Below are 15,072 nucleotides of genomic sequence, written 5' to 3'. Positions count from 1 at the left end.
TTAGAAAAGACGAACACAGGCTAGATCAGGTGGAAGAAAGGGATTTTGGAGACTGGGGACTAGGAAGCCTGTTGTGAGAAAAGACTGGAACAGCTGCTTGTTTAAGTGGGTAGAGGGGGCATACATCAGGGAGGTTAATTGTTAGGGAACGAGAAGAAACCTTTAAGCCAGAGGACAGCACTGGCACAAGAACAAAGAACAAGCAGAAATTGCTCAGGAATAAGGTGAAGCTGGAGACGTGCAGAGCTCCCAGCTGCTGGCGGGCGCTGTTCTAGAGCAGGCTCTGGGCCAGGGGAGCGTAGCTGCAGGACCTGGTCCTAAGGTAAAAGTTCTGAAAAGATCAGATTGCGTTGTACGACAGCAATTGAAGAGACTTTCCGACACAAGGAATCAGATCGAGACTTCATATTGCTGTAATTTTAAACTTTCTTGTACGTGTGAGCATTTGCAGGAACACGGCTATGGTTTTATAGCAGTTACCCAACTTGTGTTACTGGAAATGCGTGTGCAGAGCAGGTTATATGGTAATGTAGTCGGGCATTTATCTCCAAATACAATTACGGAGCGCAGCCTTCATGTATTGGACTAATATTCCTTGCAAGTCAACGTGCAGTCGTAGACCAGCCACTACGGACAGCCCCTGTAGCAGTGAATTTTCACCGTAGACAACTCAGACATTGATTACTGGTCAATAAAGTACATCGAGTCCTGCTATGTCCATCTTGGCACGTGTGAGTTTACAAGTACTTTGTGTAATTAAACTTTCCGTGGGGCACGGGAGGTGTGATGCTTCCTTACTGAAGCATCACCCGGGTATCCCAAGGCAAAGTTTAAGGCAAAGTACTTCAATCTGCATCAACAACTTGAAAACATCACGGCTCTATCCGGATCTATCCGCTATAGCTAAAGCAAGGGAGAGGTTGGGTGATCCTCCCCGCTCCCCCTCCTTGTTTTGTTTTGCCCGTTTGACAGTTATTTATAGATAGTACGATATCTGCACGAGGATTTGGAAATGCTTTATTCCCCGGAGGCCTGGTGGAAAACAACAAAAAATCGGATTGTGAAATAAATGTAAGGTTTTTAACTTAGTTAGGGATTTGGTTTTAAAACCTGGGGCGGTAATATGAAGTAGCAAAAAAAACAAGCAGTGGAAAAGACTTCAGGTTTTTATAAATTAATGCCTTTTCATAAACAGATGTTATTGGAGATACTAAATTGCCCGAGTGCATAATAACGAGCTATGCAGAAGAATGAAGGGCAGACACCTATTGAACGTGCAGTTGCAGAAAGGGGAAAAATAAATAAATAAGCATTGTTGTCTGTTCGGAGGAAACCAGATACAATCTGTGCCCTACGGCGGGGCTTGCGGGGAGGGCGAGGAGGGGAAGCCACGCAATCTTCTGGAGGTGAGGAAGAGGCACGGTGCGAGCTCCAGAAAGCCAGGCTGAGTCTGGGGTGAAGTCAACTGGACGAAGGCAGAAGAAGATGGAAGTTTATTTTGGGAATCATCCTTTTTTTTTTTTTTCTGTGGCAAAGAGGTTTAGAGGCATAGCTGCTTTCCCATTTATGGGCAATTAGCTTCTCTGTTGTCTGCACAAATCTTCACGCAGAAACAATGGCTATAGAAACGTTTTTTGCTGCTCGCGTTTAAGGAGCAGAAAATGGCATGCTTTATACTCCCCAGATTGGCTGGGCTCCTTTTGTAAGGCAGGAGTGGCCCTAGGAAAGATGATGAGAGTGGGTGGCAGCTGCTCACCCGGCTCCTCGCTGTCCTTTTCCGAGGCAGCTCGGCCAGAAGGGGCGGTCGGAGCAGGGGAGAAGCCAAGAGCTGACCTGCCCTGTGGATAGGTCAGAGGCTGCGGGTTCCCCTTCCCTGAATCGTGGATTACCAAGGAAAGGGTGCCAGAGACACGATCCACGCATTTAACCTTTGGGGGAGAATGAAAAAGTTAACTCGAGTCTTTTTGAAGGGACCTAATCTGCGTGCCAAATGCAAAGCTGATAGTTGTCGGTTCTTTTTTTTTTTTTTTTATTAGTATTGTGGTGTCTGAAGGAAAATGGAGGTGCCGCAGGAAAACATGAGGGGGCAAAGAAGAGGAAAAGGGAAAACAGCTTTCTCGTGGTGATGCTGGTCCATCATACAGGAATGGCTCCAGCCGCCCGCCCCAGAGCGGGTTAGCAGTGCCCAGCCACGCTACGCGGAAACTAAAGATCAGAAATGTTCAAAGAAGAGGACACAGAGCAATGAGCCCCCTCCCAAGATGCATTTGAAGCAGTCGGGGGGATTTGGGTAGCCTGCCTTGGTTTGGATCACCGTAGCAATCCCACTTTTGAAGCCCCAGAGCGAGGCTGTGGCAGGCCTCTCCCTCTGGAGGCCGGCATTTTGTGTGCCTGGGGGTCTGTGAGCCCACGCGCCTTGCCGCGGGCGGTCGCCCCCCGGCCGTGTTTTGTCTTCTAAGAATCACCCGTGGGCTCTCGGCTTTCGGGAACACGTCTGGCATGCGGGGCCGGGCCGGGTGAACCCTCCGCCCCGTGTCAGAGCAGCCCGGCATCTGTCCCCGTCGGTTATCCCTCCCTGGGAACGCGCCTGGGACAGAGGAGAAAGCGCCGGGGAGGGGGCCGCTTCCCAAAAGAGGGAGAACAACTGGCTCTGCCCCCCTCACCCTACAGCCCCCCGGCCTTGGGGGCAGCGTTAATCCCCCCCCGGGTGCTGTGGGACAGCTGAGAGCGGGTGACCTGGGGGTCCCCGGGCCCGGCTCCCCCCCGGCAGCAGGGAGGGCGAGGCGTCAGCCGATACGGCCGCATACCCCATCCCGAAAGAGATCCCTTCGGCTCGAGGCATCGACGTGGCTGCTCGCCTCACCCCCCCACCCCCCTCCCCTCTCCACAGCACCAAAGGGTTTTTTGCGACGCTAATCCCAGCACCTGTCCCTGCCTAGGACGGCAAGAAGGGTACGGGGGTGGGGGAGGAGCGGTCCCATATGTTTTTCGCTGTCCTGGATTGGGAGCGTTCCCTCTGACGCACCTAGAGCCCGGAACATATGCTCCCTTCAGATCCGAAATGCTGTTTGCTTCCTCCCGTCCCCGGCGGCTGCGGCGAGGATCCTGCCGGCCCCGCTCAGCGCTCGAGGCTCCTAGGGCCGCTCTCCGGACGGGATTTCTAATTTTAGGAGCCTCCGCTGCGTATGGTCGAGCGCTGCCTCGCCGGATCCCAGAAGAGAGGGGCTGAGCCGAGCCGAGCCAGGCAGCTCCTTTTTATTGTCAGCTGAGCCAGTGTCAACCTGAGTGGCCCCAGAGGCCTGAGCCAAGCACTGCGCAGGGCTGCCAGAGTCCTTCCCACCAGGCTGAAAGACGGAGGCTCGGGTCTGAAGCCTCCGGTCCTGCGTCCTCTTGGCCTCTACCTGGAGGATCTTTGGCTATGTATGGTGTGTATTGTATGGATTATCAATACCCAGTCGTCCAGGTAAGCGAGAGGAGAGCGGCGACTCGACAGAGGCGTGCTGTTTGCTTGGGGTGGGCTGGAGCCCTGGGTGCTGGTCCCGTAGGACACCGCTGCCACCACGCTCGGCGTGTGCCAGGCCTGGGCTCCCCAGAGGCTCCGCCGAGGGCTTTGAGCCTCCCCACATGCGAGTGGCCCTGTCTGACGCTTTAACTGCCTTGTTTGAGACCTGTGTGCGTTTGCATTTCTGGCTTTTTATTTTTTAATTTTTTTTTTAGGGGGGTTGAGTTGACAGCAATGCCGCGCTCTGCAAACCGCTGTGTTGTCGAGTGCCTTGCTGCTTTGCCCGGGGCATGTGACTTGTGTGACTGCGGCTTGTCCCTCAGCGGTGGCGAGCCACCCCGTCACCCGTTTTCCTCCTCCCTCCTCTGAAACCAGCCACAACGCCCCTAAAAGTCTCCCCCGTCACCTTTTTGTTCTTGGAGATCCAGTAGGGCGACGGCAAAGGGTGGGTTTCGGAGCAGGGCTTTGCCTAAGGCAGGGCGCGTTGCAGCCCTGGCTGGGGAGGGGGCTATATTTGGAGCACACGTGAGCTTTCCTGGCCTGTCGTGTGGCCTTGGAGAAGCCAGGGGCTCTGGGTCAGGCTCAAATACTTTCGGAGCCAAGTGAAAGATGATGTTCTCTGCGCAATCCTTGACTATTCAGTGTCAGCATTCCTTGTCCTCAGAGGCACCAAATTCATCCAGAAAACGTGAAAGGCAGACTTAACAGTTGAGGATTATCTACCCTGAGATGCTTCAGATAGCCACTAAAGAGTATTTTGTTAGGTTACCTTGTACCGGGTTTTTGATTACATACATGAATAGACTCCACCACCAGAAGTGTGTCTTTTGGTTGTTAAGATTTGTTCCTGATAAATTGGTTCTTTGCACTTGAACCTTTTTTTTTTTCTTTTTTTTTTTTTCTCCCTCTGGCCTTGATCCAGCTGGCAGGTTTGCTCCATCTCAACTTGAGCCAGCACAGAAATGCAGGTAATGGGATGTTAAAATCGAAGGCTGGCCTTTCTTTCTGCCCTAGCAGCAAAGGGGAATTAGAGGCATGGCGAAAGAAAAAGTCCTGAAACTTGCTTAAAGCCGAGTGTTTGTGGCTTTCTCTTCTCTTCCCATTTCTACCAGCCTTACGAGCATTGAACTAACTCAAGCATTTGAAAGTGGAAGTGTAGACCACTTAATCCAACTGCGGGTGAATTCTTCATTTGTGCTCTCACCAGTGTGATTTCAGTGGCCTTGCCCCATCACCTGCTGCTTGAGGAGCCTTCTCCAGCTTGTTTTCCAGTAGGATATGAATGACAGGAACTAACAAACACCATCAAGTGTGTCTGGGTGAGCACAGAAGAGAATGTAGCGGAGGTGCTGAAGTGCTCAGGTGTGAGCAACAAGCCTCACCTGGCTTGGTGAGGATGATGAGGTCTGCCCTGGCTCTGCGGAGGCAGACGAGGTTAATTTTCCCTGATTTACTTCCTAATGCTGCTTCCACAGCACAGGAAGGAAGTTTCACTGCATTTGTGCCTGTGATGCACAAAAAATCGTGGCAACTCCCAAGTCCTGGCATCTAGATCTGTTCTGAATGTGTCGCTTTTTGATCAAGTGCAGTCAGTAGGAAAGGATGATCTCATGGCTCTGAGCTGTGTTCCTCAGGCTTCCCGTGCTCGGCTCTGCCTCTGCGTCCCTGTCGCGTTCAGCAGCCTGCTCTGCAGTTTGGGGCTTGGGCTCTCCTGGGTGAAGGGTGGCAAGCCATGATGCTAAATTGCGTGGTGGTTCCGTGACGGGCACACAGGTGACACTAGGTGGAGGCCCACCAAGCTTATTTCACTTGACCGTCGGACAATTCCCCCAGCCCCCAGGGGGAAAGGTGAGTCGTGCAGATCAGCCAGTTAATTTTATCGGTCTCGTTCATCATCAGGTGTTGCTTTGTTGGCTCCGGTGGAGCCCAAGACGAGGTGTGCTATCAAGTCTGGTCTTGTTCTCCATGGTATTCTTGAAACTTTTGAATCTCAGTATCGGGTGTTCATGTCAGATGTGTTCAGGGCGATCAGAGCTCTTGCAGACCCGTGTTTCTTGTTGCCTGAGCGCATCCATTAGAAACTGGGGGGCTTCTTTGGCTAAGCAGGAGCAAAGGTGGGTGAATTCCAAGCAAAAGGGAGGAGATGCTTCCTCCGTACATGGTGTAAGAGGGAGACCAGCAGGAGATCGTACTGATGGGAATTCCCACTCGTCTGTCACGTGAGCAAAGCAGTTGTAGCAGCAGGGTGGTGCAGATGGGTAAGTGCTTACACCTTCCTCTCTTCCCTTAGAGGGCTCCTTGGTGGCGGCCAGTATTCCTAGAGGTTCCTGAGGTGAAGGCCAGAGTGGGTTAGAAAATAACACTGGGTGACCAGTGGTGGGATGAGTGTGGCAGGCCATTTCTCTACCCTAAAGGTCTGCGCTGTGCCCTTTGATTAGGGACAAGAAATCGCCACCATATGCCGTAGAGACGGGGTGAATGCAACAGTTAATCTCCATTAACTTAAGCTGAATTACGCTGAGTGATTTGCAGAGGTCTGGTGAATGAGATGCACGGAGCTCCAGCCTGGTGCTTTGCCGTGGCAAAGGTATAAGGAGGTCACCGTGTTTTCTGCCGCTTTGAAACGGAGCTCACACTTGACCCAGAATCGTGCTCCAGAATCGCAGGTTTGTAATAGGGGAAAAAAAATAAATAAACCCAATTCTTTCCCTGCTTGTGCAATACCGCCGGCAGACCTGTGTAGTGTCATAAGGAGCGGGTTGGCGGAGAGGATGCACTAACGGGGGAAAATGTGGGCTCTGCTCTGTTGGGACAGCATGGCTCGCTGGGGCTTTGGTCTTGGGCTTCTCACGTGGAAGGAGCAACGAGCTCTGGCTGAATTGGTGGAGATGGGAGGGTCAGATCTAAGTTTGCAGTGAAATTGGGGAGCATTGGGGGCCAGCGCAGGCTGCTTGGTGCGATACCTGTGGTGTTTTTTTTAGTGGAAATTATAGCTGAGGGTATTGGGGGCAACGCAAAGGAGAGCACATGGGGATGTTGTGGTGTCACTTGGCTCCTCTGCCACAAAACCTGGCGGGTCTCTGGATTGCCAGGTGCCAAAAAGAGGTGTCAGAGGGGCCGCTCTCCTCCTCGCGTCAGGGCCCCCACAGCCTGAGGTGGGCTTCGTGGGCACGACGCCCGCTGCGCCCAGCAGCGCTGCCGGCCATTTTACCAGCTCCCAGCAGAACAAGCGCCGCTCAGCCACCCCCTTATTTAAATTTTGAGGGAAAAAAAACACCAAGAGGGGAAATCTCCCGGCCCTTTTCCCTCTCTATTATGAGGGAGCCGCGGCTCCAGGCGCTGTAGTGCTTCCGGGTGAGGGCTCGGACCGTGCCGCCCGCTCCCCTTTGTGGCAGCCGGAGCCCGGCCGGCAGCTCCCCGCCGGGGAGGGGGGGGGGGGCACCGCTTTTTGGGCTGGGGGGAGGGTTTTTTTTTTTATTTTATTCTTTTTTTTTTTTTTTTTTTGAGCCGGGCGGGGCGGGCTAAGGGAAAGGGGGGGTGAGGGGGGGGGCGGTCCCGGCTCGCATTAATTACCGCGGCCGGGCGGGGCGGCGCTTCCCGCAGCCATCTGGCCGAGCCGGGGGGGGCGGCGGGAGGAAGGGGGAAGAAAGGGAGGAACACGGGAGGAGGAGAAGAAAGGGAGGAAAAAAAAATATATTAAAAAAATAATAATAATAAAAAAATAATAAAAAAAATAATAATTAAGGGCTCGGGGGGCACCGCGCCGGCGAGGCGACGCAGCGCAGGCACCCGCCTCCTCGGAGCCGCGGGTGGTTTTTTCTTTTTTCTTTTTTTTTCCCTTTTTTTTTTTTTTTTTTTTTAAATCGTCGCTATTTGATTATTTTATTTTTTATTATTATTCTTTTTTTCCCACCTCCCCGCGGCCGGGCTTTCCCCCATTTTGGTTTATGGAGAAAAAGAAAATGGTAACTCAGGTAAGGCTGCTTTGTCTGCGCGGGGGAAGCTCCGGAGCTTTGGGGCCGGGAAGGGGGGGGGGGGGGGGAACCGAGCCGAGCCGGGACCGGGGCCACCCCACAGCCTCCCCCCGGCTCGGTACCGCTCACCTGGGCCGGGAGGAGCCCGGAGGGAAGGCTGGGGGCTCGCAGTGCCCTCTAGGGAGAGCAGGGCAGCGGGCGGCCCCTTCCCAAACCGGGCTGCCCGGCCCCGGCCCCGCACAAAGGTAAGCGGGGGGCCGGCAGAGCCTGGGGCGACCCCCCCCCCGGTCGGGGTTTGGGGAGGGTAGCGGTGGGGTTTTTGAGGTCTCTGCACGGTTTTTGGGGGTTCTCTGCCTCGGTGGGGTTTGGTATCTGCAAGGGAGGAGGAGGGAAAGCGGCATCGGCGAGCTGGGAGCCTTGGGAGCCAGGCATTATATAACGCCCCGCAGTGCCTTGCGGAGCGGCGAGCCTTTCGGGGGGCTATTCCCAAGGCTCTCGGAGGGAACTTTGCTTCAAATCTGGGTTGATCCAAGCTCTTCCCTCCCCCCCCCCCCTCCTCACCCCAATCCTTCCCCTTCTGCGGAGCTTTGCATCGTTTCTCAAAGGGATGCCCGCGCACCAGCCTTGGCTTCCCTCGTCCCTCGCCTGCCCGCGCCGAGGTGCTGCATGTCCCGCTGCTGCCAGAAGCGACACCCGCTTTGACCCTTGCCGTCCCCTCACCCCGCATCGACTTGTCAGCGCCTGAAAAATAAGCTCCCTGTCCACCGCGAGGTGTCTTCCCCTGCTCCCAAGCCCCACCTTCTGCTCCTGCTATTTAGTCCCTTCCATTACCCGTTCCTTTTCGCCCGGCCCAAGGCTTTCCGTTCGGAGACAGAAGAGCTCTGCGGAAACCTCCCGAGGCGCTCGGTACCTATATTTAGTGCCGTGAGTGATGCTCGAAAAGCCGGGGCTTTGCTTGCAGGCAGGGTCCATTTATCTGGCGCTGCCTCGCTGGGGATGCGCCCGGGTGGACGGAGGTGGATGCCCCCGAGCTGCGGCCGGGCGCGTGCACATTTCGGAGTTCCTCCACGCAGCTTGGTGTGCGTGCTGGAAGCTCCCTGCCACCACCTCTCTGCGCATAATCCCTGCCTGTGTGCTGCAGAAGGGAGCCTGAGCCCTCAGCGCACAGCGGGTGCGTAGCTGGTGTGTCCCCAAGACCCAGCACCCCAAAGCACGAGCTGCTTTGGGGCCGCGTAGAGCCGGGGAGGACGGGATGCCCAGCTGCTGGGGCGCTGGGTGAGGCACAGGAGGGCACAAGCTCACGTAAAGGTTGGGGATACCCTCCTAGGAGCACGCGTTGTTAGCGTTGCTTGACCTTGAATTATAAGTGCCTTAAAAGCGCGTGCTGCCCAGGGTAGGTTTTTGGGGTTTGCGCTGCGTATTCGCGTGCTGATGTTGCAGCTTCATGTGGAGCAGTAGGGGAGGAGAGCTCAGCTTGCCCTCAGCTCAGGGTTTTGGGGTGAGCGGCTGGTGGCCCCAGAGTGGGAGATGAGGAGGATGGTGATGGTGAGCTCCGCCGCAGCGCTGCTTCTCGCAGGGGGCCTCTGGGGAGAGAGGCACGGCCAGCACCGTGCCCCCACTCCGCAGCGCTGCTGGGGGCAGTGCCCTGGCCTCGCTCAGCGCCTGCAGACCTGCTTCACCAGGGCTCCGTTTCGTGTATGGGAAGTAGACATTGCTGGTATCTTCAGCTGGTAATTGCTGCTGAAGGGATTCAGCACTGCTGAACCGAGCGGAGCGAGGTGCTGTCGGCAGGATCTCGCTCGGTTTGCTTCGAGCTCTGGATGCCGTTGTCTGCCTTGGCTGAGTTCTGTGGCGTTTTAGGAGGCGAGCTCGCCCATTCTCTTTGGGAACCTGGGAGGCTAGCTGCCCTGTAGACCTGAGGGCTGGTGAACCAAAATACATGGGGGGAAGACCAGAAATAGCGATGGGAGGTGCTGGAAGGGGGAAACGTGCTTGAAAATAGGAAACCAAAATTGCTAATGAGAGCTAGAGCTCAGCTTCATTACCAGCAAGTACCCTGCTCTGATCCCCCTTAATCCTAAATCAGGGAAAACGAGCGTTCAACGGGGCCCGGTACATCATGTGCTAATTGCAGATAAAAGAGAAAAGTCTTGGGGTGGATGGGAATTATACGGTAAAAGGCTTTCTCTCGGCACGGGGAGCTTGCTGGCTTGCGTGGAGCACAAAGCCCTCCCTTTCTTGGACAGCCCAGTGCCTTGCTGGCGTTTTCCTCCGAATCTGTTTCCCATCAGGGCTGGGAGAAGGGGGGAAGGTGTCGAGCATCTCGCAGAGTGGGAAGGGAGCCGCTGCCTCCTTAAGGAGTCCCGCCAGCCCATGTGGCAGCCGGCAGCAGCAGCGGCAGCGGCGCTGGAGCCTGCGTGCGTGCCCGTGTGTGGCTGTGCGTGTGCCTTTGTAATGAATCACCCCGCCATTGTCTGCTCCCCTCCCTGCTGCCGTGCCTGCCTGCCTTGCCCGATGGAGCCTTTCACCTGGGCTGCTGCCTGCTCGCCGGCCTTCTTCCAAGACGGGAAGAGGAGGAGGAGGAGGAGGAAGGGCTGCTGGCGGTAATGAAAGCCAGACCACGGAGAGCCGCTCTTTTCAGGCACCCCGCTTTCCCCCTCTCCCTCTCCCTTCGCTCCTTTGGATGCGGGTGTAGGCAGGAGCATCTGAAGGTCCCCTTTTGTGCGGCCCTGGGCTCACCGGGCTCCATTTTGCGGCACCATCCTGCCTGCCAGCCTGCCCCCTCTCGGCCCCCCGGCACCCCCGGCGGCTGCAGCCAGCACCGTTTATCTTGGCACGTGTTTGCCTCGCTGCGCTCTGCCCGGGGCTCGGGGAGGTGATGGCGTTTGTGGCTTGGAGACTAATTTATGTCCTTGTTAAAACGAACCAGCGAGCGGCCTCATTTTTTCCAGAGGTTTTCTTCCCTTCCCCTTCCCCCTTCCATAACCCTTTCCCTGCCAGGGCCAGCGTGCGGCCGGGAGGCGACCGTGTGCAGCCCGAAGTTGCCGCTTGCTCGGGCAATGCTTTAAAAAAATAAAAAGCAAATTACAAAAAACCCATGCAGAGCTCCTTAAATGGAGATCTTATTTAAATCAGAGCAGCGGCTGACTCATTAAAGGCCTCCCTGTCTCCGTTTCTTTCCCCAGCCTCGTTCCCTTCCCTTATCTCCCTTCATACCCGGTGACAGTAATGGATTTTTGGCTGCCCCCCACGCTGGGACCCGCAGGGGGGGCTGTGTATTTAGGGATATGCGGGGACAGGAGAGGGGGAGCCCCGTCACGGCGGCTACCTTGTGCTAGCTGAAGCTGTGCGACGCATCCCGCTGTAGCAGAGCGTCCTCCTTTGTCTGAACTGTCTGCAAGCGAGCCCGAGTGCCAGGACAGCCTCCTCCTCCCGTCCCGTAGGTCTGCTTTAGGGTCTCTTCCACCTCCCCTGGGTGCTCCAGGATCTCCTCCACCTTCCCCCTACCATCCCCTCCCCAAAATTAAAGCTTTTTTTTTTTTTGCACATTGAGGGATTCTCTCCAGAGCTACCACTGTTCCCCATCCCCTTCCCTTGCTTCGAGGATTGCAGCTCCCTTTTCCTTTCGGCCAGGCGTCCTCGCTGTTTGCTCTGTGGTTTGGTGTCACCCTGCAAACTTGCATGAGCTGTCTGAGGGGGATTGCTCTGTTCTCCATCCACGGCCTCGTGCTCTTTTTGTTGTTTTTTGTTTTTTTTTTTTTCCTTTTTTTTCCCTTTCTTTGCCGCTCCGAAAGTGGTGCTCGCTGACGCGTTACTTGACTTTTCTGCCTCTGTGTGTATCCCCTAGTTCTCGCTTTCCTTCTGCTGTTTGTCGTAGGACCTCGTTTTAGGGCTGCGGGCACCATGTCAGCAGCAGAGGTTTGTGTGAGAGGAGTCCTGGCCAGGCCCTTTTCCAGGAGAATCTCCCCCGGAGATTGAAGGATGGATCTGCAGCTCGCTTGCCCTGATGTAAGGACATGTTTGTTTGATGTGGGCCTATGGATTGTGTCTGTAACTTGTTATGATACCCAGGGATTTAACTGCTGCCTGAGAAGGGCTTATTCTTAAGGGCTTAAAAATCAATGGGGCCTGTCAGAGCCCAGTGAGTGTTTTTTTTTATTTTTTTTCCTTAAATGTGCTTTTTTTTCCCCTCTTTGCCACCTTTCCTGAGCGCTTTCGGACGCCTCGGGGTAGAAACAAACTCGCAGGGCAGCCTCGGGATGGCAGGAGCTGCGTTTGCCGTTGCCTAGGCAGGGTGGCGATGTGAAAGGGAACCCGATACAGCAGGGCCATTTCCTTAAGTCCCTGTCCTAGAAATAACCTCGCTGCTCCCCGGAGCCTTTCTCCTGCAGGTGCCTGGGTGATGAATCCCAGGTACCCGGGAGGGGAGAAATGAGGATGCCAGGGTTCGCGCTGTCACCCTCAGCTGGAAAAAAAAAAAAAAAACACCACATAAATGTAAAAATACCGTTCCGGCGCTATTTTAAGAGCTATTAATTTGTGAACTATCCAGATCAGTGCAAAGGGTTGTCGTGAGCTACCAGAAATATTATCAGCTGGAGGTTTTGAAGGATGGGGAGCCCTTAATACCAGCGGTGTCTTTCCCTGCAAGTTGCTCGGTTCTGATGGCTCCCCTGCATTTAATTAGTATTGAGCGGCCCTTTACTATAAAATGAACGCCAGCGCAAAGGGGAGCGGGGGTGAGAGGGGATTTAATTCTTTATTTTCATAAATGGCCAGGTCTTATTGACCTTCTTGCTGGATTCAGGTAAAATGCTTGACCCATTTGCCTCCTGGCTGCAAAATCTCAGGGTTGCCTAAAGGGTATCCCTCCGAGGAGTCTCGAGGAAGTGGTTAGTTTGCCTCAGTATGGGCTCAAACGGGATTTGAAAGGTTGTAGTCAGGCACTGTCCCTATCTGACGTGTTCCCTGGAATCTGAGCAGAGAAATGTTGCTTTCCTACCAGATCCTGGTTTGCTCCGGCAGGGACAGGAGTGATCCCGTGCTGTGCGGGATGGTTTTTGTGGGGCTGCTCAGGGAGGTTGTGCTGTGACCAGCAGAGGCTGGAGGTGGGTAGGCTCCTCTTGCAGGGTTCACCGAAGCCAGAACAATTAATGCTGAATGGAAAGCTTTTGCAAAAATAACAATAATAAAAAAAAAAAAGCATGCTTTGAATATGGAAAAGAAACCAGGACAAATGCTGGGCCTGGTCAGCAGTGATTTGTTTGCAATATTTATTTATATGGCTTTGCAATACCGTCCATTGATACAATCCAGCAACGTTATTCATGAACTGAACCGAGAGTATCACAATGCTCATGCCCTTCAGTTCTGGGGCACTTCTATATTTTAGCTCGGGAAGGGGACCTCTGCTTCTTCTCTGTATTTCCACGATAGTCTTTAATCACCCAACTGCCTGCTATTTTTTTTTTCCACAAAAAAAGAAAAAAAACCTCCCATCCCCATTGACTCTGGTCCCTGTGGCACCACGGTGACCTCTGCGAGGATCGCTAGCAGGGCTGCCCACCCCAGCTGCATCCCACAGACCTCTGCCACTCGCGCTGGGTGTGTAATTAGCTGGTGTTTTCGGCGTGTGTTTGCCAGTTGGTTTCGTGTATTTGCTGACAGCAGAGGAGTGGTGACTTTTTGCAACGTTAGGTTCGCTCTTAGGTTTGGGGAGCGTTTGCCAACAGGCACGTTTTCCCTTCTCTTCCGTCCCTGCCTGACCTCTCCCATCCACCCAAAGAGGATGGCTGAGGTGAGGCAGATCTCCTCCTCCTCCTCACGATGTCCAGCCAGTAGTTTGTGCTGTCCCTGTCTCCTTTCCTCCTAGTCTGGCACACTATTTCTTTGCCGTGACAGCTTCAGTTCTTTCTCACCTGACTCTAAGGTCTGCTTATTCGTCCTCTGCTGTCTTCCTCCTCACTTCAGTCTCCTTGTTGTATGCTTTAACCATCCCACCTGCCTCTTTCCGCCCCTGTTGCAGTCCAATGTGCCTGATCTATCCCTTTCTCCCCCAGTAACCTCGTCCTCTTGGCTTTCAGGCTCCTTGTCCCAAATTACTTTCCCTCTGCTACACCTACAGATTGGTTTCTTGGTTATTTTACTGTTTGCCTTCGAGGTGGGTAACTGCTGTGCCCTATCCTTGGACCTTCAAATATAGCTCTGGTAGCAAATGTACTGAATAAAATGTAGTTTTCTATAGTTCTGTTTTAGCATCAGTCAGATTTTGGTACCTTTTCGGCATCATTCCTCAATGTAGATCCCTGAAATGAAGGTTTTTCTGCTGAATATGAAGCCCTAGCGGGGTTTTCAAGCAGGCTTGTTCTTTTTTTTCCCCACCCCATCATAAGACAAAACATTCTCCCTGCTCCTTTCTCAGGTTGGATTGATGTGGCTGAAATTAACTGCAGCAAAGCAAATCACCGACCGCCAACTAAAATGCAGATAGCATGAATAAAAGGGTCCGGATGTTTTCTCAGGATGGTAAACAACTGCAAACAGGGTCTTAGAGTGGGAAGTATCAGCCAGCCTTAATAATAGGTGGCACGACTGGCCCTGCCTGTAATGGAGACTCTCTCCCTGAGCAGTCGGGCTCTAAATACCCAAGTGGAATTGCGCTCCAAGTAGCCTGTAATCTGAGGGTGCAAGGAGACACCAAAAATGTCCCAGTAATTGCGAGGGTAATCATCCAGCTGCCTCTGAAGGCTGCCCTCGGGCTGGGAGGCTCGAGGATGGTTAAAACCCTCTGAACTGTCCTCCTGGGTTACCCTGCTTAAAATTCACGGGCTCTGCAGTTGCAGTCCTGGGGAGCGCAGGCTTTCTGCCTGCTGTGGAAGTCCTGGGCTCCCCGAGCTGTCTGACTTTCACATAATCACTCCTGATTAACCAAGGTTTAGATAATCAGAGGGTGACCTGTGTGGTGTACAGACCTTCGTTCACCTCTTGGGGGTCTTACCGAGGCTCCCTCCAGTCCTCAGAGCAAAATCTGCTTTAAATTCCTGAAAAAGCCAGACGTAAAAACGCCCCGGAGAGGACGTCTGATTTCTTGGATAGCGTTAGTCCTCCTTTGTCACACGTACCCTCGACGGATGGAGAAACCCTTCATTTAATTTGTAGCTTTCCTTGTTTTATTTTATTTTATTTTTTTTGCTGCTGTTCAGCGTGGCACGGAAAGGAAGGTTATCAAAACTCGGCCAGCATGCAAGGGGCTTTGCAATATTAGAGAGCGGGAGTAAGAAAGGCTTTTGTTTTCCAGCCTGTGTCCCTTCCAGCTCTGGGAAACGTCATTTAGATAAATAGGGCAGCGGGGGAAAGGACTTGAGCGTTTCAATAGGCAGAGTTTTCAATCTGTGGTATCCTGCAAAGGATCCTCCCAGCCTGGATCGGGAGGCAGAGGGGAACAGAGCACGGCAATTTGGAGGAATTAGTGAATTAGCCAATTTGTTAACTCTTGGTTGGGCTGCGAGGCGTTGTGGTGTGTTAGCTTGGTGCTCAAGTACTTAACACACGTTGGTTTGCTTTAACTTTGCCCTGGCTTTCCTTTGTGTGCATGAA

The 15,072-nt window shown here is 53.7% G+C and overlaps 1 protein-coding gene across 17 annotated transcripts in view; it reads left to right on the top strand.

The window, feature by feature from the left end:
• Positions 1–15,072, top strand: part of RBFOX2 (RNA binding fox-1 homolog 2) — a 157,711-nt gene that overhangs the window by 69,439 nt on the left and 73,200 nt on the right. The window contains exons 1-3 of one of the 17 annotated variants that reach the window (XM_084502518.1): positions 1,924–3,463; positions 7,456–7,476; positions 11,354–11,484. The exons of 14 other annotated variants lie outside the window; for them this stretch is intronic. In XM_084502518.1, coding sequence (XP_084358644.1) covers positions 11,458–11,484 — 27 coding nt within the window. In that variant the 5' untranslated portion in view covers positions 1,924–3,463; positions 7,456–7,476; positions 11,354–11,457. Of the gene's footprint in view, positions 1–1,923; positions 3,464–7,163; positions 7,477–11,353; positions 11,485–15,072 lie in introns of those variants that run through there. 2 more of the 17 variants (XM_084502516.1, XM_084502517.1) reach the window with 2 other exon arrangements.

This window comes from Aythya ferina (genome assembly GCF_964211825.1).
Source record: "Aythya ferina genome assembly, chromosome: 1".
Taxonomy (NCBI): Eukaryota; Metazoa; Chordata; class Aves; order Anseriformes; family Anatidae; genus Aythya; species Aythya ferina.
Note: the sequence above shows the minus strand (reverse complement) of the source record. Positions and strands in the feature narration are given on the sequence as shown.